The sequence below is a fragment of the Bos taurus genome, chromosome 15, assembly GCF_002263795.3.
Source record: "Bos taurus isolate L1 Dominette 01449 registration number 42190680 breed Hereford chromosome 15, ARS-UCD2.0, whole genome shotgun sequence".
Lineage (NCBI taxonomy): Eukaryota > Metazoa > Chordata > Mammalia > Artiodactyla > Bovidae > Bos > Bos taurus.
In genome coordinates, this window is record NC_037342.1 from 46,222,941 (window position 1) to 46,246,966 (window position 24,026).

At 38.8% G+C, this 24,026-nt stretch overlaps 1 protein-coding gene and 1 long non-coding RNA gene across 2 annotated transcripts in view; one reads left to right on the top strand and one right to left on the bottom strand.

Annotated features, from left to right (window-relative positions):
* LOC101903126 (interferon-induced very large GTPase 1) overlaps window positions 1-23,006 on the top strand; it is a 62,353-nt gene extending 39,347 nt beyond the window's left edge. The window contains exon 3 of the mRNA XM_059875117.1: window positions 4,045-23,006. Coding sequence (XP_059731100.1) covers window positions 6,141-12,956 — 6,816 coding nt within the window. The 5' untranslated portion in view covers window positions 4,045-6,140 and the 3' untranslated portion in view covers window positions 12,957-23,006. The remainder of the gene's footprint in view (window positions 1-4,044) is intronic.
* LOC104974257 (uncharacterized) overlaps window positions 1-24,026 on the bottom strand; it is a 140,105-nt gene that overhangs the window by 85,794 nt on the left and 30,285 nt on the right. The gene's annotated exons all lie outside the window — the stretch shown is intronic.

The following is a 24,026-nucleotide window of genomic DNA, read 5'->3' on the forward strand; positions in this document are numbered from 1 at the left end:
ATACCCAGCAGATAAAGGAACAGGATAAATGCCCACCAAACCAAACAAAAGAGGAAGAGATAGGGAATCTACCTGATAAAGAAATCCAAATAATGATAGTGAAATTGATCCAAAATCTTGAAATTAAAATGGAATCACAGATAAATAGCCTGGAGACAAGGATTGAGAAGATGCAAGAAAGGTTTAACAAGGACCTAGAAGAAATAAAAAAGAGTCAATATATAATGAATAATGCAATAAATGAAATTAAAAACACTCTGGAGGCAACAAATAGTAGAATAACAGAGGTAGAAGATAGGATTAGTGAATTAGAAGATAGAATGATAGAAATAAATGAATCAGAGAGGATAAAAGAAAAACGAATTAAAAGAAATGAGGACAATCTCAGAGACCTCCAGGACAATATTAAACGCTACAACATTCGAATCATAGGGGTTCCAGAAGAAGAAGACAAAAAGAAAGACCATGAGAAAATACTTGAGGAGATAATAGTTGAAAACTTCCCTAAAATGGGGAAGGAAATAATCACCCAAGTCCAAGAAACCCAGAGAGTCCCAAACAGGATAAACCCAAGGAGAAACACCCCAAGACACATATTAATCAAATTAACAAAGATCAAACACAAAGAACAAATATTAAAAGCAGCAAGGGAAAAACAACAAATAACACACAAGGGAATTCCCATAAGGATAACAGCTGATCTTTCAACAGAAACTCTTCAAGCCAGGAGGGAATGGCAAGACATACTTAAAATGATGAAAGAAAATAACCTACAGCCCAGATTATTGTACCCAGCAAGGATCTCATTTAAGTATGAAGGAGAAATCAAAAGCTTTTCAGACAAGCAAAAGCTGAGAGAATTCTGCACCACCAAACCAGCTCTCCAACAAATACTAAAGGATATTCTCTAGACAGGAAACACAAAAACGGTGTATAAACTCGAACCCAAAACAATAAAGTAAATGGCAACGGGATCATACTTATCAGTAATTACCTTAAACGTAAATGGGTTGAATGCCCCAACCAAAAGACAAAGACTGGCTGAATGGATACAAAAACAAGACCCCTACATATGTTGTCTACAAGAGACCCACCTCAAAACAGGGGACACATACAGACTGAAAGTGAAGGGCTGGAAAAAGATTTTCCATGCAAATAGGGACCAAAAGAAAGCAGGAGTCACAATACTCGTATCAGATAAATTAGACTTTAAAACAAAGGCTGTGAAAAGAGACAAAGAAGGTCACTACATAGTGATCAAAGGATCAATCCAAGAAGAAGATATAACAATTATAAATATATATGCACCCAACATGGGAGCACCGCAGTATGTAAGACAAATGCTAACAAGTATGAAAGGAGAAATTAACAATAACACAATAATAGTGGGAGACTTTAATACCCCACTCACACCTATGGATAGATCAACTAAACAGAAAATTAACAAGGAAACACAAACTTTAAATGATACAATAGACCAGTTAGACCTAATTGATAGCTATAGGACATTTCATCCCAAAACAATGAATTTCACCTTTTTCTCAAGCGCACGTGGAACCTTCTCCAGGATAGATCACATCCTGGGCCATAAAGCTAGTCTTAGTAAATTCAAAAAAATAGAAATCATTCCAAGCATCTTTTCTGACCACAATGCAGTAAGATTAGATCTCAATTACAGGAGAAAAACTATTAAAAATTCCAACATATGGAGGCTGAACAACACGCTACTGAATAACCAACAAATCACAGAAGAAATCAAAAAAGAAATCAAAATTTGCATAGAAACGAATGAAAATGAAAACACAACAACCCAAAACCTGTGGGACACGGTAAAAGCAGTCCTAAGGGGAAAGTTCATAGCAATACAGGCACACCTCAAGAAACAAGAAAAAAGTCAAATAAATAACCTAACTCTACACCTAAAGCAACTAGAAAAGGAAGAAATGAAGAATCCCAGGGTTAGTAGAAGGAAAGAAATCTTAAAAATTAGAGCAGAAATAAATGCAAAAGAAACAAAAGAGACCATAGCAAAAATCAACAAAACCAAAAGCTGGTTCTTTGAAAGGATAAATAAAATTGGCAAACCATTAGCCAGACTCATCAAGAAACAAAGGGAGAAAAATTAAATCAATAAAATTAGAAATGAAAATGGAGAGATCTCAACAGACAACACAGAAATACAAAGGATCATAAGAGACTACTATCAACAATTATATGCCAATAAAATGGACAACTTGGAAGAAATGGACAAATTCTTAGAAAAGTACAACTTCCCAAAACTGGACCAGGAAGAAATAGAAAATCTTAACAGACCCATCACAAGCACGGAAATTGAAACTGTAATCAAGAATCTTCCAGCAAACAAAAGCCCAGGTCCAGATGGCTTCACAGCTGAATTCTACCAAAAAATTTAGAGAACAGCTAACACCTATCCTGCTCAAACTCGTCCAAAAAATTGCAGAGGAAGGTAAACTTCCAAACTCATTCTATGAGGCCACCATCACCCTAATACCAAAACCTGACAAAGATCCCACAAAAAAAGAAAACTACAGGCCAATATCACTGATGAACATAGATGCAAAAATCCTTAACAAAATTCTAGCAATCAGAATCCAACAACACATTAAAAAGATCATACACCATAAAAAAAAAAAGAAAACTATAAAACACTGGTGAAAGAAATCAAAGAGGACACTAATAGATGGAGAAATATACCGTGTTCATGGATCGGAAGAATCAATGTAGTGAAAATGAGTATACTACCCAAAGCAACCTATAAATTCAATGCAATCCCTATCAAGCTACCAACATTATTTTTCACAGAGCTAGAAAAAATAATTTCACAATTTGTATGGAAATACAAACAACTTCAAATAGCCACAGCCATCTTGAGAAAGAAGAATGGAACTGGAGGAATCAACCTGCCTGACTTCAGGCCCTACTACAAAGCCACAGTCATCAAGACAGTATGGTACTGGCACAAAGACAGAAATATAGATCAATGGAACAAAATAGAAAGCCCAGAAATAAATCCACACACTTATGGACACCTTATCTTTGACAAAGGAGGCAAGAATATACAATGGAGAAGAGACAATCTCTTTAACAAATGGTGCTGGGAAAACTGGTCAACCACTTGTAAAAGAATGAAACTAGAACACTTTCTAACACCATACACAAAAATAAACTCAAAATGGATTAAAGATCTAAACATAAGACCAGAAACTATAAAACTCCTAGAGGAGAACATAGGCAAAACACTCTCCGACATAAATCACAGCAGGATCCTTTATGACCCACCTCCCAGAATATTGAAAACAAAAGCAAAAATAAACAAATGGGACCTAATTAAAATTAAAGGCTTCTGCACAACAAAGGAAACTATGAAAAAAAAAAAAAAAGAATTGAGATTTAGGAGTGATTGAAAAGGATAATTTGAAAGGACATGAAACTACATTCACATTAGGAGGAAGGAGGATGTGTAGGATTATAACAGTGACATTCAGTAGGACAGGAAATACAATAAGAGAGGAAACCTGAATTATGTGTGAAGTTGAAACGTGAAATCTCATCTCATATAATATGTCTCAAAGATAGTGGGGTTAAAAATATAATGAGAAAACATTGAATATGAGAGTATTTGGTTCTACATACACACATTAAGATGGCATCAGTAGATAAAGAGAATTTGACTATACATATATATAGCTTACAATATAACATATATATATAATATAATAATGTTAACTAGTGTCAGATGAAGAGTGAGAAGAGGGTGACAAGTATAAACCAGCTAAGAAGTACATTTTATTTATTGAGATATAATTAACATACCTTGCATAAGTCTAAGGTATACAAGGTGCTGATATGATACATTTTTATATTGCCATATGACCAAATAGAGTTAGCTAACACCTCTATCACATCACAGTATCATTTCTTTATTGTGGTGAGAACAATTAAGATAAAGTCCCTTGGCAACTTTGACGTTTATAATACAGTATATTCTTTATAATCACTATGTGTGCTATGCGCTGTGCTTAGTCACTCAGGCATGTTTGACTCTTTGTGACACCATGGACTGTAGCCCACCAGGCTCCTATGTCCACGAGGATTCTCCCTATCTGGGAAAATACCAGCGGATCTTCCCAACCTAGGGATCAAACCCAGGTCCTCCTGCATTGCGGGTGGATTCTTTACCATCTGAGCCACCAGGTAAGCCTAGATGTCTAGGACTTATTTATCTACTGATGGCACATTTGTACCTTTAAACAGTATCTCCCCAATTCCTACACCTTCCAACCCTGGTAACCACCATACTACTCTGTTGTTACAACTTTGGCTTTTTTAGATTCCACATGTAAATGATATTAACAGAATTTCTCTTTCTTGGTCTGACTTATCTCACTTAGCGTAATGCACTCAAGGTCCATCTGTGTTGTCATGCACAAATGGCATGATTTCCCTCTTTCTCATGACTATATAAAATTCCATTCTGTGTCTACCTGTGCATACGTGTGCATGCTGTATCACATATCGTTTATCCATTAAGCCATAGACTGACACTTAGGCTGTTTCCATATATTGGCTATTGTGAATAATGATGCAGAAAACATGGGGGTATATATATCTCTTCAATATCCTGTCTTCACATCCTTTGCATATATACCCAGGAGTGGAATTGCTGAGTAATATTGTGATCCTACTTTTCATTTTTGAGGAAACTCTACAACCCTTTCCATAGTGGCTAAACCAACTTAAATTTTCAGCCAACAGTACACAAGGGTTCCCTTTTTTCCACACCCTCCTAGCATTTATTATTTGTAGACTATATGATGATGGCCATTATGATTGGTTTGAGGTAATACCTCATTATTGTTTTAATTTGCATTTCCCTAACATTAACAATGTTGAGTTACTTTTCATGTGCCTGTTGGTCATCTGTATGTCTTCTTTGGAGAAACATCCATTTATTCTTTGTCTATTTTTTCCTAATATTCTTTTAATGTAGCTATCCAGTTTTTCCAACACCACTTATTGGAATTATCTTTTTCCCATTGTTTTCAAACCTGGTTTGTCATAGATTATTGACCATTAGTGTGTTGGTTTATTTCTGAGCTCTCTATTCTGTTCCATTGATCTGTGTTTGCTTTTATGCCAATATCATGCTGTTTTGATTAACATAGCTTTATAGTATAGTCTGAATAGGGAATGTGATACATCCAGCTATTTTTTGTCTCCAGTCAGTTTTGGCAATTAAGTCTTTTGTGGTTCCAAAAATTTTTTAGAATCATTTTGTTGTACTTTTGTGAAAGTGTCCTGGGTATTTTGATAGTGATTGCATTAAATCTATAGATTGCTTTGGATAGTATGGACATTTTAAACAACATTAATCCTTCTAATTAAGGAACACAGGATGTCTTTCCATTCCTTTTTATCATTTTCAAATTCCTTCAGAGTATAGGTCTTTCACCTTCTTGGTTAAGTTTATTCCCTGGTATTTTATCCTTTTTAGTCTGATCATAAATGGGATTGTTCCCTGAATTTCTTTTTCTGATAGTTCATTATTAGTGTATGAATTTTATTAGTGTAAAAAGCAACAGGTTTCTGCAAATTAAGCACAGAATTCTGCATATTAACATGCCACAGGCTAACTGAGTGTCTTATCTTCACACAGCCATGTACATAGCACAGTCTATGCCCAATGAACCCCTACTCAGAGGCAAAAATGGGCAAGATCTCCAAAAGTTGCTCAGGGAAGTAGGACTGGCAGTTAAATACTAGTTGTCAAAGCTGCAGGAACACCTGGATGTGACTTCTACCCATGCCTTACAACACCTAGAAGAAAAAGACCTCCAGAAACTGAAATGCCAGGTGCCACATTCCTGGGAGAAAAGGGCCCTGGAGAAACTGCTTAACCAGTCATACTCAAATACTCTTTCAGAGTTATAGGAGCCTCATGTGGAATCAGTAAAGAAAAGGCAGAAGGCAGAATGGACACTGAAGAAATTAAGAGAGATGCTTTCAGAAGGAAGGCAGTGACAAGATGAGACAGAAAGGAAAAAGGAAGTGGAGCTGAGGCAGACAATGGAGATCCCGAAAGAGTTTTGTCCAGTTCCTGAAAAGCCCTAAGAGAAGTCATGGAAGACACGGAGAGACAACTCAACATAAAGGGGGAACTGTCTCACAGGAAAAGTCTCACAGATAGAGAACTGGTGAGACATGCATCTGGAGGACTAGCCCTAGAGGGAATTTACAAAACCAGTGACCAAAGGTCTCTTATAAAGAAGAAAGAGGAGCTACTCTGTGTCCCCAAGGACTTTGTACTCCGTGGCCCTGAGCAGGGTACACGGATGGAAATGAAGGAATTTACATCTTCTCAAGAAGAATCCAAGTTCACTCAGATTGTAGAGAAGCTGGGCTTCAGTGTATCAGCCTTAGCAAAGTGTGGAGGTTGGGGAATTAGCCTGAAAGCTGGTATGGATCAGAGCATGCATTCAGAATCCAAGAAAACACAACAGTCACATTCTACACACTCTTATTTCTGCTCAATCAAGTTCATCTATATCCCACTGGCCTCCTTCTACTTTCCGGTTGACCAGCTCCAACTTTCCAATGCTGCTCTCGAGGAATTAAAATACATTGAAAACCTTCTGAGTCAGTCAGAAGACTCAGACGAACTATGCTTGCTGAGGCATAGGACTGAAGCCTTCTTCCAGAGGTATGGGTCTCATGCTAACCAGGGCCCTCTGCACCTGGGAGGAATCTACTGGTGGAAAGCCATTTCAGAGGGTTTCCAAAAAGAGCAGCTGGCAGAAGTGAAACAGCAAGCAGCAGAGGCCCTGAATATTTACATAAAGGGCGGTTACAGTGGCTTTGGAGTGAACATTGGTACAGGTCTGGATATGTCAGACTCACATCTGAAAAAAGCCTCTCAGAAAACAACCTTCCAAAATCTCCAAACCGAAGTTCAGTTATCTGTGGCCCAGACAGGTGGCCCACCAGAAGCAAATGGCTTTTTTGACTGGAAAGCTGGTCTAGTTGCCAATAATCAAACCTGGTGTGTCATTGACCGTGGACTTCAGCTGGTACCTGTTTGGGACATTGTTCTCTCTAGCCACAGAAGTGATTTTAAGGATCCTCATAAATTAGCTAACTGCCTGAAAGCCCACTATACTGTTCTGAATGAACTCACTGCCCAGATCCAGGAGAGAGAATTACTGAGCATTGAGAAGGAGGCTAGGATTTTCCTAGAGGATGTGAAATCCTGGAAAGTTTTTGATCCTGAAGAACAGCTTAAAAGGCTGATAAATTTCATGCAAAGATTGAGTCAAAAAACTGGAAGTTATACCACTTGGACTAATATATGCCTAAAAGACAGGGGTCTGCAGAATTTTCTAGTAAACATGGTAAACTTTTGCAAAAAATCTTCCATTTATGGAACTACATTTATTAAATTCCAGTTGAGCCATCTTTTGGATCCTCACATCTATATAGTAACAAACTTTCCTCAGGCTCATTCCATTATGGAGTGGATATTTCAGTCAGAACCAAAGGAAGACAATGTCCCGATCACGCAATTTTCTGAGTTAATTGAAATATTTAAAAAAGCACAGAAGGGTCTTAGGGAAGTAAAGGCGAACTCTGAATCTACAGAGTTAGTAGAGGAAGCTCAAAGGAAGCTGACTTATGAGGTCAGCTTGTCTCTAGGTTGTTTCTTGAAATACCTCCGAGAAACAGGGAAGCCAGACACACACATTTTGCTACTTTTGATAGCATCTGGTGCAGGATATCATGTGGTTGACAATATATTTCAGTATCTCCTGGGGCATGATGAGTTAGACTTCCTATTGGAGAAAACGCAAACTGCACCAAATAAATACCAAGAGCTCAAAAATATTTGCAACTACAGGGCTCAGGCATTCCTGGTGCTCACAGGTCTGACAGCAACAGCGGGCATCAAAGCTGTTTCTCAGGAGGAGAAAACACAACGCTTGGCATTGATCAAACATCACATGGGACAATCTTTGACTAAAGAAGTTGTACATGTCCTCACCAACCATGGAGATCATGATTGGCAAAACCTAGACAAAGACTTGAGACTGCTCATTGATGGGAAATATGAGGATGCTGTCTCTTCATTGCAAGTGGAGGAGGTGATAAAAGAATTGCAAAGTGTCTTCCATGAAAAGAAAGAGCCCCACGAACCACATGATAATGAAAAGAAAAAGAAGGAAGTCATAGAAAATGGAGCCTTCCAAGATTTACTCCAGCGTCTAGGCCTAGAACACTACTACCCAAGAAAAATGAGCAGAGCTAACTTCCAACTGATCCACAAGACTTCTGTGTACAACACCCAGCCCTGCTCTGAAAGAGAACTTCCCTTCTATTTCCTACAGAAGCTATTGATGCTGGATTATGGGCTGAGATACCTGATCATCAAACATGAAGACTACACAGAGAACCAAGTCTATTCAAGCACCTCAAATCAAGAAAAGGAGGCTTTTGACCCATATGAAGATCTACCTGAAGAAAGTGCTCATCCTACTAAGCCTTCAGCAGCCACTAATGCCAGACTCTATGTTCACCCTATGGATGTTCAGATGGCAATTCTTCACTGTGCAGATGATTTTGGCAGACAATATATTTTGGACAAACTTTCCATTTGTCAGTTTGCCCTCCCCCTTCTCATACCTAATCCTTGCAATGCTCAAATTGAATTCTCTCTTTGGTCTCTCAGACAAATTCGAAGGAGCTGGCAGCAAGTAGGGAAATCAATAAAAGAGGAGAAGGACAATTACACGAATCAACAGATGTGTCGTGTTTCTGCCCCCATTGTGTCCTTTATTAGAGTTGGAACTGGCTTCTCTGCTTCCAAATCACAGATCATGAACTGTCTTCTCAGTGAACGCAAACATGATGTCTTTTTTCACCGACACTGCAACGGCAGCAGCAGAGACTGTCTCTTGATGGGAGGAGTGGTGGAAGTCGCCTGGTTCTGTCCTGGGGGGGAAGAGCAGGACAGATTTGACAACTGCTTGACCTTTACGAATCTTCACGGAGATGCAAAGGAATATGAGAAGCAACTCGCCTTTTTGAAGGAAGTCTCTTCCATAATTGTGGTCCTCATGTCAACTTCTGATGACAATAAAGGAAACCGAAAAATAGTCCGTGACATGTGTCAGTCATCAAAACCTTTAATCTTCTTGCTTGATGATAAAGGGAAAATCACAGTCAATGACTCTGGCTCAAGAGTGAGAATTGGGATCAGGAACAGAAATGAGGCAGAACTAATAGGGGAGCTCACAACTACAATCAGACGTTTGCTGGAGCTCTGTAACACTGCACTCAGCTTGGAGAACTGTGCCCAAGTTGCTCGCAAGCAAGGAATGCTTATTGATGAAGACCAGAGAGATTGCAAGGAAGCCAAAGAAAAGGCAGAGGCTATAATTACCCTATTGAGAGAAATGGAAATATCTCAGGTCAAGGAAAACTTACTACCTCTTCAGGGAAAACTGTGGCAACTTTGGTGTAAAAAGGACAAAGAACTCTATCATCTGAGAGAAAAGGGGAATCGCAGCATTGAACAACACAAAAGTGAGACTGAGACAGAAAAACAAATGATAAGACTTGAACAGTTGAGAAAAGCCTTTCCTCTCAATGCTTTAATGTGTTCTGTCCTTGAAATTCTCCAAAATCATTCAGAAACTCACACCAAACTTTACTTCCTCCAATGGCTGAATGTAGCTTTGGACAACCTGACTGCAAGACACTTGGAAAATCTAAATGAGAAGAAAAAGGCATTGGTTCAAAAAGAAAAGCAAGAGGCCCCAAAGAGTAGCTCTCTGAAAGACTGGCAAAATGAGATAGAAGCTATTTCCAGAGAGATTAATGACTGTACCTTGGGAATTGAGCACATTCTCAGAGAAGCTGGCCAGATCTATGAAGCTCTGGAAGAAGCTTCACCCATGAAAGATACCCTATTTCTCTCCCTTCCCCACATTGCTGCAGATCTGATGATATCTGGTGTTCCCATTGAGCTAATGGATGGGGATGTTTCATATGTGCCCCTGAAGTGGGTGGCAGCTGTTTTTGACAAGCTCTCTGAGAAACTTGGAAACAAGCGGCTCTTTGTTCTCTCTGTCCTTGGCCTGCAGAGTTCAGGGAAGTCCACCCTGCTGAATGCCCTTTTTGGGCTGCAGTTCACACTCAGTGCTGGGAGGTGTACCCGGGGGGCCTACATGCAGCTTCTGAAAGTGGAGGAGACATTCACAGCTGAACTTGGCTTTGACTTTGTGCTTGTTGTGGACACAGAGGGACTTCGAGCCCCAGAACTCAGCAACAAGTCCCAGAATCATGACAATGAGTTGGCAACCTTTGTCATCGGACTTGGAAACTTGACTCTGATCAATATTATGGGGGGAAATCCATCAGAAATGCAAGATATTCGACAAATAGTTATCCAAGCTTTTCTGAGAATGAAACAAGTGAAAATCTCTCCCAGTTGCCTCTTTGTCCATCAGAATGTGAGGGAAGTTACAGCTAAAGACCAAACTATGGAAGGAAGAAGGCAGCTTGAGGAGAGATTGGATGAACTAGCAGCAATAGCAGCTGCAGAAGAGCAGTGCTCCAATGTAACCTGCTTTAGTGATGTGATTAAGTTTGACGTCAATACCCACATCTACTACTTTGCTCACCTCTGGGATGGCAATCCCCCAATGGCCCCTCCCAATCCTCGCTACAGCCACAATGTTCAGGAACTAAAAAGTAGAATTCTTGTGACTGCCCAACAGGAATCTAGGGGAAGCATCATGAAGATATCAGATGTAAAATCCCGAGTTCAAGATTTGTGGAGAGCCCTACGGAATGAGAACTTTATTTTCAGTTTCAGGAACACTCAAGAAGTCATGGTCATGAGCAAACTGGAAACCATGTATAACTCCTGGACATGGGAGCTGAGGAGTGATGTGCAGAGATTACAGGACGAGCTGATTAGCCAGATTCAGAATGGAAAAATCCAGACACTTGAAACATATACCCTGGAGGCTCCAGTTACAGAGATATATGAAGCCATCAAGCAAAAACTTGAAAAATATTTTAATGAAGACCCAGATAGTGAAGTGCTGGTTCAGTGGAAAGGAAATTTTGAAAATAAACTAATAACCCTTAAACAGGCACTAATTTTAGATGGCCAGAGAAAAGCCAAAGAACTGATTAGTTTTAAAAAAAATCAGGAAAAACCGGGTAACAAAAAGTCAGGTTATGAAAAGGAATTATTGGAAAAAAGCCGGAAGTTGGCTTTATCGCTGAGTGGCACCGAATTGAGTGAGGAAGAGCTCCATGAGGAATTCAACCCACTTTGGGAAAAATGGGTCTATGATGTGTCCTCAAGTCTCCCTCTAGCTGTAGAGCCTGAAATTGAAGTGGATTATGAAAATATCCTTTTGGATTATTTCAAAAAGGAAAAAGACATAGTAAGCATACTGAAGAACTATTCTGGAGAAAAGTTTGAAATCAACTATGACAAACATGTTAAGATGAACAGGAATTTTTGGGGACTCACTACAATGACAATAGAGACCCAGGATATACACTCCATAAATATGACTACTGACTGCATTATTTCAAAAGTTAATGAAACTGTTAACAAAATATCTCAGCAAAAGCATGATTACAATCCAACTTATTTCCATGAAATCCTGAGAATAATACATGAGGAGATGAAGTCTGCACCCACTCAGAAAAGATACACATTTACAAGAAAATATGAAATAGACTTATCATTGTGTTTATTCCAAAGAGCTTCAGTGAAGTTTAAGGAGATGCACAAGGCATTCAAGAGGGCAAATGATCCTGTACACTATCTGCAAAGCAAGAAAGATGATTTCTTCATGAGCTTTAAGATCTCTTGTCAAGGAGCAACTTCAATTAAAACATTTGTTGATTTTCTGTGGAAGAAACTCACACCTGCTGTCTCCAGCACCATAAGGAAAAACACGGCCCTCAAAATTGCTGGGGACATTCGAACCACCTGCCGGGCATTCAATGAAAACAGAGCTAACCTGGAGAAACACATTCTCATCTCTCTGGCAGAAGAGGAAAATTTTGATAACTACTGCCAGTACCTTCATAATCCAGAATCATTTTTTAAGAATTACATTGAAAACCATGTTAAAAGATATTTGTCTGACACAGGAAGTAAAAAAATAAAGACTTTTCTACAAATGAGTTTACATGACATCAAAAATGCTACCCTCTCAGCTATACATGCATCTACAGCAATAGCTAAAGATAAAAGCAGCACAGTGTCTGGGTGGTTAGATTTGTTCTGTGATCACCTGGGGAGTACCTTGACTTTTCCACGAAAAGACTTGATAAGCATTGAACACCAGGAGATAAAAGATATTGAGTTTATCAAAGAGGCCATGAGTAAAGCTTTGGATCCTGAAATGAAGAAGGTAGAACAGAACTGTTTGTCTAAACTTGTAGAAGAAATGATTCCTGAAATCCAGAAAATGCTCTTTGAACATCTCTGTGGCTGCTGGAAACAGTGTCCCTTCTGTAAAGCAATTTGTACAAACACAATCCCTACCCATGAAGGAGACCACAGTGTTCCCTTCCACCGTCCAAAGGCTCTCAGTGGATGGGGGTGGTATCAAACAGACCATTTTGTCATTGAACACTGTACTAGTCTGGTAGCAAGTGACTGTGATTTTGTTTTGAATGATGGCAGGAGGATCCCATATAAGACCTATCGACAAGCAGGAGGGGAATATGCCACATGGAGCATCACCCCAGACACATCCACCCAGCCATACTGGAAATGGTTTGTCTGTCACTTCAGATCAAAGCTAGAAGAAAAATATCACAAAAGACTTTTCAATGAAGGTGAAATTCCTGATGCCTGGAACAAAATCACAAAGCAGGATGTGCTTGATGACTTGAAAAAAAATTAATACTCAATGACCAGATAAGAGTTCCAGTATCTAAACAAAAAAGGCACATTACCAGAACAAGCCTAAAATACCACCCACTCAGAATGAAACCATCCTTGTATCAATTTTTTTTCAAATGAAACATCTAAAACTAAATCAATCATAACAAAAGTTAAAGATTTCTTGAGTAAGAACCTTATTTTTCTTTGCCTCAATTCCTTCTTCTTTAAAAACAGATAACATATATATGAGTACATGATGAAATCAAATAAAGTCCATTTAATATACCAACTGCATATTTTATATTATTATTCTGAATGTTTTTATTTTAAAATATGTAATGTTGGTGTTCTTTGGAAGGAATGATGCTAAAGCTGAAACTCCAATACCTTGGCCACCTCATGTGAAGAGTTGACTCATTGGAAAAGACTCTGATGCTGGGAGGGATTGGGGGCAGGAGGAGAAGGGGACCACAGAGGATGAGATGGCTAGATGGCATCACCGACTTGATGGATATGAATTTGAGTGAACTCCAGGAGTTGGTGATGGACAGAGAGGCCTGGCGTGCTGCAATTCATGGGGTCACAAAGAGTCGGACACGACTGAGCGACTGAACTGAACTGAACTGAATGTTATATAAAGCTTCAAGAAAGTCATTTTCACAGAGGGAAATTAAAATCATTGCAGGCTGCTACAAAATCCATAGAATAAGTATATGAATATTTTTATCAATATACGGTTATTCACTGGAAGTTACAAATTATTTTCATTTCTAAGTGTATTTTTTTCACTATGAAATTGTGAGGAAGAGTTTTTAATGCTTGACTGCAAAAACATTCATAGGAAATTCAAGATATCCAATTCTCAAATATAATGCCATTTAGAGCTATTTTATTACAGGAATAAAAAATAAAAAATCAGAAACTTGGCCAGGATAGAGCCTGCATCAATTCAGGAAACAATATTAAACAAATATGAAAAATAGAAGTTAAATAACTTTTTGTAATTTAACCATTTTTCTCTTCTTCCTGGGCACTTTGGCCCTTGCCTGTGCATGTTTTCTACAAAAAGGTAAAGAAAAAATTCACAGGAGTTTAGGTATTCAAAGCCTAGAGCTCTGTACAAATCTGAGACAGATCCGTTTATGGAACAAGATTTATGACCAGGGAAAAATGGCCATTTTAATCAAGGCTGTGGGACAGGTAGGGGCTTCCCTTGTAGCTCAGTCAGTAAATAGTCTACCTGCAATGCAGGAGACCCGGGCTTGATTTCAGTGTCGAAAAGATCCCCTGGAGAAGGAAATGGCAACCCATTTCAGTATTCTTGCCTGGAAAATTCCATACACAGAGGAGCCCGATGGGCCACAGTCAATGAGGCCGCAAAGAGTTGGGCAGGACTGAGCACCAGCACGTGCTTTAAAAAAGAGGGAAATTTGCACTAAGAAGATTTTCACTTAGGTCTCTAAGTGAATGAAGTGTACTACAGACTATTACGGACTAATTATTTCTGTCATCCCTAAATCCATAGGGATTTAAGACAGACTTATATGTCTTTTCATTTGGAGGAAGTATCAACATTGAAGGCAAAAGGAGAAGAAGGCAGCAGAGGATGAGATGTTTAGATACATCACTGAGTTTGAGCAACCTCCAGGAAACAGCAGTAACAGTAGTTAACATGGAGGCTGGGGCTATCTGCTCATCATCACTAGTGTCCTCTACTCCTGAATAAGACGCTAAATTTCCCCAAGGTCCATGGGATACAGATTGGATCCTCTGCCCAACAGAGTTTCCTCACCCCTCCCACGCCCCACCCCTCCCACCACCCACTTCAGCAGAGACAACTGGAAATATACTGCCAGAAGCAGGAATGAGGGGAAAGTCAAAGAGCTTACCCTGGGATGTCAGCAAAACAGGTCAGCAAACAGTACACTATCAGATCATTAAGTGTATGGGGGCATTCTGAAGACTCCACAAAAGCATAACCACAAGAAGTCCCTATTGTATATTCAACAACGAAAAGACAAATCACAAATAGCACCAGCTACCCTTCAGCTCTCATCCCTCAAACCAAATAATGAGAGTAGGAGGAGGAAAGAAAGTAAAGAAATGAGAAAAAGAAAACAGGTCATGACACACTCCCTCCAGTTCTATGAAATTGTACATCAGGCCTGAACTTGATGGAGGTGGTGAAATGTGGTCAAGGAGCCAGCTTAGGATTTAATGAGAGATGAAAGTTTTGATAGTAGATAGGACTAAACTTTTTGATGCCTAAGATTTTAGATATTCTAATACCAAAAGTGACTAGAAAAATCACTTTCCCAGGAATATTACCAGGAATGGGGGTGGGGAGAACAAAAATAATATGGTGGCAAGCAAGGGCAGAGATAAATAAAGGAATATTCCAATTATACACCACTGAGTCCAGCTCATTCAATGAACAGTTTACACACAGATGAAGAAAAATGAGGAAGAGGGGCAAGAGGAGAAATAAACTGGCAACACAGATGAGTCTCTCCTGGAAAAGGAAGGGACTGCTTCCAGGAGATGTTTTCAATTACTTCTCACTATTAACTAGTACAATATCGTGATATAATAATAAAGATATATGCAGTCTTTGTCCAGGTTTCTGGAGAAGAGCTCCTAGAATTCTTGGAACTTCATGAGTTACACGGATGAGAGGAGCCTCTTTTGTTACTCCTAAAAAGTCCTTGTCAAGAATACTTGAGTTTATGTTAATAAGGTGACTCTGTATGAGCCCCCTAGATAGTTTCAGGATGGAGGTTGCCTTCCAAAGAAACCATGTGATAAGAGGATTGGAACTTTCAGCTCCAAATCCCCTCACACCTCCAGGAGGAAAACTGGATAGAGACTGAGATAATCTGGAGTTGCCGATGATTTAATCATGCTTATGTCATAGGACCCCCATAAAACCATAAGGGAAAGGGTTTGCAGAGCTTCTAGGGTGGTGAACATCCCCACATGCAGAAAGGTGGTGTACCCCAACCTCCACAGTCACAGAAGCCTTGTGTTCAGGACACTTCCACACCTCATATTATTTGCCTCTTAATCAGGTTCTTCATGTATATATTTTCTAACATCCTTTATAAGGATACATAACTATATATCCTATATATATTTAGCTGTAAATAAGAAAAGTTCTTGATTTCCATGTGCAGTCACAGCAAATTTTCAGACTAGAAGAGTGTGTCATGGGGATCCAAAGTTTTAAGACAAGTCACATAAATTGTGGGTAACTAGGGACCCAATATTTGCAATTGCTATCTGAAGTGGGAGGGCAGTCTTGTGGGGCTGAGCCCTTAACCAGTGACGTCTGAACTAACTCCAGGTAGTTAGTGTCAGAACTGAATCAAATTGTAGGACACCCAGTTGGTATCTGCACAGAGTTAGAGAACTGTTTGATAGGGAAAACCCACATTTTTAGTGTCAGAAGTGTTCTATGGTTTTGAATAGATCTTAGTAATTATAACTAGACTTACATTGAAGAAAGTAGGGAAAATCACTAAGCAATTCAGGTATGACCTAAACCAATTCCTTACAATTTTACAGTGAAGTGACAAATAGATTCAAGGGATTAGATCTGATACACAGAGTGCCTCAAGAACTATGGATGGAGGTTTGTAACATTGTACAGGAGGCAGTGATCAAGATCAGAGCCAAGAAAAAGAAATGCAAAAAAGCAAAATGGTCATCTAAGGAGGCCTTTCAAATAGCTGAGAAAAGAAGAGCAGCTAAAGGCAAAGGAGAAAAGGAAAGATACATCCCTCTGAAGGCAGAGTTCCAAAGAATAGCAAGGAGAGATGAGAAAGCCTTCCTAAGTGATCAGTGCAAAGAAATAGAGGAAAACAATAGAATGGGAAAGACTAGAGATCTCTTTAAGAAAACTAGAGACACCAAGGGAATATTTCATGCCAAGATGGGCACAATAAAGGACAGAAATTGTATAGACCTAACAGAAGCAGAAGATATTAAGAAGAGGTAGCAAGAATACCCAGAAGTACTATACTTAAAAGATCCTCATGACCCAGATAACCATGATGGTGTGATCACACACCTAGAACCAGACATCCTGGGGTGCTAAGTCAAGTAGACCTTAGAACAAAGCTAGTGGAGGTGACTAATTTCAGCTGAGCTATTTCAAACCCTAAAAGATGATGTTGTTAAATTGCTGCACTCATTGTGCCAGCAAACGTTGAAAACTCAGCAGTGGCCACAGGACTGGAAAAGGTCAGTTTTCACTCCAATCCCAAAGAAAAGCAATACCAAAGAATGCTCCAACTACTGCACAATAGGACTCATCTCCTTCACTAGCAAAGAAATACTCAAAATTCTCCAAGTTAGGCTTCAACAGTACGTGAACCAACAACTTCCAGATGTTCAAGAAGGATTTAGAAAAGACAGAGGAACCAGAGATCACATTGCCAACATCCACTGGATCATAGAAAAAGCAAGGGAATTCAAGAAAAACGTTTACTTCTGCTTCATTGACTATGTTAAAGTCTTTAACTTTGTGGATCACAACAAACTGTGGAAAATTCTTAAAGAGATGGGAAAACCAAACCACCTTACCTGCCTCCTGAGAAACCTGTATGCAGGTCAGGAAGGAACAGTTAGAACAGGACATGGAACAATGGACTGGTTCAAAATTGGGAAAGGATTATGGCAAGGCTGTATACTGTCACCCTGCTTATTTAACTTTTATGCAGAGTACATCATGTGATATGCTGGGCTGGATGAAGCACAAGCTGGAATCAAGATTGCTGGGAGCAATATCAATAACCTCAGAAAAGCAGATGACACCACCCTCATGGCAGAAAGTGAAGAGGAACTAAAGATGCTCTTGATGAAAGTGAAAGAGGAGAGTGAACAAGTTGGCTTAAAACTCAACATTCAAAAAAAGGAAGATCATGGCATTTGGCCCCAGCACTTCATGGCAAATAGATGTGGAAACAATGGAAACGGTGACAGACTTTATTTTCCTGGGCTCCAAAATCACTGTGGATGGTGACTACATGAAATTAAAACATGCTGGCTGCTTGGAAGAAAAGTTATGACAAACCTAATCAGCATAAAAAAAAAAAAGGCAGACACACTACTTTGGCAACAAAGATCCTGTAGTCAAAGCTATGGTTTGAGAAAATGAAGTTGCTCAGTCGTGTCGGACTCTTTGTGATCCCACGGACTGTAGCTCACCAGGCTTCTCTGTCCATGGGATTTTCCAGGCAAGAGTACTGGAGTGGGTTGCCATTTCCTTCTCCATGGGGTCTTCCTGACCCTGGGATCGAACCCAGGTCTCCCGCATTGCAGTCAGACGCTTTACCCTCTGAGCCACCAGGGAAGCCCAGTTTTATGAATGTAAATGCTGAACCATAAAGAAGGCTAAGCGCCGAAGAATTGATGCTTTTGACTGTGGTGTTGGAGAAGACTCTTGAGAGTCCCTTAGACTGCAAGGAGATCAAACCAGTCAATCCTAAAGGAAATCAGTCCTCAATATTCATTGGAAGGACTGATGCTGAAGCTCCATTCTTTGGCCACCTGTTATGAAGAATGGACTCATTGGAAAAGACCATGATTCTGGGAAAGATTGATGGCAGGAGGAGAAGGCAACGACAGAGGACAAGATGGCTGGATGGCATCATCAACTCAATGGACATGAGTTTGAGCAAGCTCTGGGAGATGGTGAAGGACAGCGAAGTCTGGTGTGCTGCAGTCCATGAGATTGCAGAGTCGGACACAACTGAGTGGTTGAACTACAACAACAAAATCCATTTGGGATGTCAAGAGCATTATTACCTCCATCTTATTTCTTTGCACATTTCTTTTGTAAAATATTCTAATCTCCCTCTTGACAATGAAAGACTTTCACAGACTAAGGGAAAGTGCTAATCATGCCATCTTCATCTGCATCCTCATCTCCAATTTTGTTGTGCCTGATAACTACATACCCAGTGCTCTTTTGCTTCACCTCTAGATGCTAAGCCTTTCACATTTCAGGAAGTGTGAAGATTAGAGGGAAACAGACTGGTAGAAACTGCCTGGTCACAACACATCATACTGATCTTGAATTCTCAACATCCTTATTTGTTTCAAAAATCCCCTTACCGTACTGAGGAATGACACTTTTGAAGCTTGATCATACATTCAGCACAATTGCAGAGCACCTATTATGGACAGTGTACTCTGACATTGTACCTGTCAGAGTACACCGCCCATGAACTACCACTATTAGTTTCCTATTGCTACTGTAACAGATTACCACGGATTTGGTGACTTAAAACAACAGGTTAATCCTCTTACAGTTCTAGAGGTGATATGTCCAAAATTGGGTCTTATGGGGCTAAACACAAATTATTGGCAAAGCTGCATTCCTTTTGGAGGCTCTAAAGGAAAGTCTGTTTTCTTGCCTTTTCCAGCATCTGGAGGCTGCCCTCCTTCCTAGGTTCACAATCTCCTTCCATTTTCAAAGCTGTCAGTGACCAGTCAAGTTGTCCCCATGTAACATCACTCTACCTCTGACTCCCACACCTCCCTCTCATAAGGACCCTTCTGATTACATTTGTCACAACTGGATAACCCATAATAGTCTCCCAATCTCAATATCTTAGTCACATCTGAAAAATTCTTTTTGCCATGTAAAGCCATATATTCACAGGTTCTGGGGATTAGAAAATGGATTTTTTTTGCGGGGGGGGTCCTTTATTCATTATATCACACCTACTCATAGAATGAAAGAGAAATAACTCTTGGAGAGTCAGGAGGCTATAAAAGACGTGATTTTTTTAAACCTATTTTTAACTGAAATACAAGAGTTATACTACCAAAAGAAAAAACACAACAACAACAACACAAATTACACGTGTACAGTTCATGGAATTATTCCATAACAAACCCATCAATTTCACCACCATGGAGGAAAAGTTACAGAACATACCAGCCTCCTAGAATCACCTCCCTCACAACATGTCCTCTTCTAATAACTATACCCTCTCTAATCCAGAGGTTCAACACCATAGATGAGCTCTGTTTTTGAACAGGCAAATTGAATGATTCAGTGTAATTGTTTTGTGTCTGATTTCCATTCACTCAACAATTTTGGGGAAATTTATCTGTTATTAAATGGAGCTACAGTTGGGTTTTTTGTCATTATATAATATTCCATTATATATCACAATTCATTTATCCATTATACTACTGCAAACATTTGAATTTTCTTCAACTTGTGTTTATTTAAATACTGCTGCTCTAAGAATTCTTGCACATGTCTTTTGTTGCATTTACTCACCCATTTCCATTAGGTATATACCAGGAGAATAATTTTGGGGTCATAGTTTATCTACATACCTGGATATCTCTTCAACTTTAGGAGAGAATACCAGCCAATTTTTAAAGTAGCTGTACAAATTTATAACATTACTAGCAATCTATGAGTGTTTCTATTGCTTCTCATGTTTATTAACACTATTATCGCTCTTTTAAATTTTAGCCACTCTGGACTATGTAGTACTAATAACTCACCATAGTTTGCATTCCCCTGATTAGTGCTGAGACTGGACTTCACTCCTTGTGACTATTTGAATATTCACTTTTATAAACTTCCTGCTCAAGTCTTTCATCCATATTGATTTCATGGTGATTTTATAGTTCTTTCCATATTCTGCATGTAGGCACTTTATCAGATATATGTGTTGCATAATGACTTCTCTACCAAAAAAAGTACATAAAATTGAAATTTGAATGTCAATTGATTTCTTATGGACCCAGCTCTTATTTCCAAACTTGTAACTATCAATTCACCCAATACAGGTGCCCCCTATGTACATGAAGCAAATATTAACAGGCATAAAGGGAGAAATGAACAGTAATACAATAAAAGTACAGGAATTTAAAAGCCCACTTACATCCTTGGCCAGATGATCCAGGCAGAAAATCAATAAAGAAATATGGGCCTTAAACAATGCATTTGATCAGGTTGACTTATTAGATACACAAAAAAATATTTCATTCAAATAAAACACAATACATATTCTTTTCAAGTGCCCAAGGAACATTTTCAACAATAAATCATATGCAACTCCAAAAAACAAGTCTTAGTATAATTAAGAAAACTAAAATGATATCAAGTATCTTCTCTGACCACAACAGGATAAAATAAGAATATAACAAAAGAAAACTAGAAAAACCATAAACTTGTGGTCTAAACAATATGCTACTAAACAACAAATGGTTCCTTGAAGAAATCAAAGATAAAATTTAAAAACCAATCTCAAGACAACTGAAAATGAAAACACAATGCTCCAAAACCTATGAGGCAGAACAAAAGAAGCTCTAACAGGGAGGTGCATAGTAATATAGGCCTACGTACAGAAGACAAACAAACAAAAAAGTCTCAAATAAACAAACTAACCTTATCCCTAGAAGAATGAGAATAAAAAGTACAAACAAAACCTGAAGATCATAAAAGAAAAATAATAGGCTTGGAGAAGAAATAATTGAAATAGAGACTGAAAAACAAGTGAAAAGATCAATGAAACTAAGCTAGTTCTTTGATGAGACAAAATTGAAAAATCTCTAGCGAAACACATCAAAGAGGAAAAAGAGAGACAAAATAAATGAAATCAATAAAGAAAGAGAAGCTATTAATAATTGTGGTTTTGCATTGCTCAATTTTGCTGTTTTTAGATATTGGAATACATTCTTAAATAAATGTGGTTATATTGTACATCATTTTAAAGCTCATTTCTCACTTTCTGTTATTTTGCTAATGACCTTACTTTCTATGTATTTTATATTTATTTTAGACTATGGAAATTATATTAGACAAAAAGCAAATTCTAGCAATTTTCTTGTTCAAATTCAAAATGGGTTGTAAAGCAGCAGAGACAACTTGCAACATTAACGCATTTGGCCCAGGAACTGCTAACAAATGTATAGTGCAGCAGTATTTCAAAAAGTTTTCCAAAGGAGACAAGAGCCTTGAAGGTGAGGAGAGTAGTGGCTGGCCATTGGAAGTTGACAATGACCAACTGAGAGCTATCATCAAAGCTGATCCTCTTACAACTATGCAAGAAGTTGCTAAAGAACTCAATATCGACCATTCTATGGTTGACTGGCAATTGAAGCAAATTGGAAAGGTGAAAAAGCTCAATAAGTGGGTGCCTCATAAGCTGACCAAAATCTTAAAAAATCATTGTTGTGAAGTGTCAGCTTCTCTTATTCTAAGCAATAACAACAAACCATTTCTCAGATTTTGATGTGCAATGAAAAGTGGATTTTATACAACAACCAGTGATGACCAGCTCAGTGGTCAGACTGAGAAGAAGCTCCAAAGCACTTCCCAAAGCCAAACCTGCACCAAAAAAAAGGTCATGGTCACTGTTTGGTAGTCTGCTGCTGGTCTGATCCCTGACAGCTTTCTGAATCCTAGCGAAACCATTAGTAAATCCGAGAAGTATGCTCAGCAAATTGATGAGATGCACCGAAAACTGAAAACCTCAATGCCTGCAGCCAGCATTGGCCAATAGAAAGGGCCCAGTTCTTCTCCAGACAATGCCCAACCGCATGTCGCACAGCCAACACTTCAACTGGTGAATGAATTGGACTACAAAGTTTTGCCTCATCCTCCATATGTGCTCAGTCGTGTTCAACTCTTTGTAACCCCATGGACTGTAGCCCACCAGTGGGCTGTCCTTATGATTTTCCATGCAAAAATACTGAAGTGAGTTGCCATTTCCTACTCCAGGGGATCTTCCCAACCCAGGAATTGAACCTGCGTCTCTTGTGTTGGCAGGCAGATTCTTTAGCACTGCGCCAGCTAGGAAGCCCAGTATTCACCTGAACTCTTGCCAACTGACTACCACTTCTTCAAGCATCTCAACAACTGGTTGCAGAGAAAAGACTTCCACAACCAGAAGAGACAGAAAAATCTTTCCAAGAGTTTTTCAAAACTCGAAGCACGCAGTTTTATGCCACAGGAATAAATAAACTTATTTTCCATTGGGAAAAACGTGTTGATTATAATGGGTCTTATTTTGATTAATAAAGATGTTTGAGCCTAGTTACAATGCTTTAAAATTCACAATCTGAAACCACAATTATGTTGCACCAACCTAATAATACTGGAGAGTTTCCTACAAGACTTTATATTCCCTAAGAATTTATTTTACATATATATTTTTTCCTGTGGCTCCCACCCACATCTCCTGCATTGCAGACAAATCCTTTACAATCTGAGCCACCAGGGAAGCCCATAATATTGGAGAGTTTCCTAAAGTTATTTATATTCCCTAAAATTTTATTTTATATATATTTTTTCCCTTGTGTAAATATGACCACAATGGATAACTGGTAAGCATAATGCCTTTTGAAGAATTCCGAGGTTTTGTTATGACAGATTTTACTTTTTTCCTTAGAAAAAAGCCAGACATATTGCTTTGGCCGTTGATGGCACTGAGTTTGTAAAATTCATTTTGTCATTTAATCACATCCCACGCCTCTATGTCATCAGAGAGCACTGGGTTGAGCTTCCTGTGTTATACAGCAGCTTCTGTTTTACACATGGTGATGTACATGTATCAGTGCTACTCTCTTAATTTATCTCTCCCTGTCCTTCCCCGAATGTGTCCACAAGTCCATTCTCTACATCTGCATCTTTATTTCTATCCTGCAAATAGGTCCATCAGGAGAGTTTTCCTAAATTACATGTATATGTGTGTTACTATACTTGCTTTTCTCTTTTGAACTTACTGCAGAAGGTGTGGTACCTATATAAAATGGAATACTACTTGGCCAATTTTTTGTTTTTTAATCTGTGTACCTGCTTGTTGAAGTGATCTTCAATCCTTACTATATAGTTGTCTTTCCTGTTGGGGTTTTTCTTTTCCTATGACTCTTACTTGTTTCCCATTGAGAGAAGACCCTTCAGCATTTGTTTCAGGGTAGGTCTATTATTGTGGAATTAGTTTTGCTTGTCTAAGTTCTTTAACTCTCCTTCTATTCTAAATGACAGTCTTACTGGATAGAGTACCCTGGGTTGCAGGGTTTTCCCTTACACCACTTTGAATATATTATGCCATTT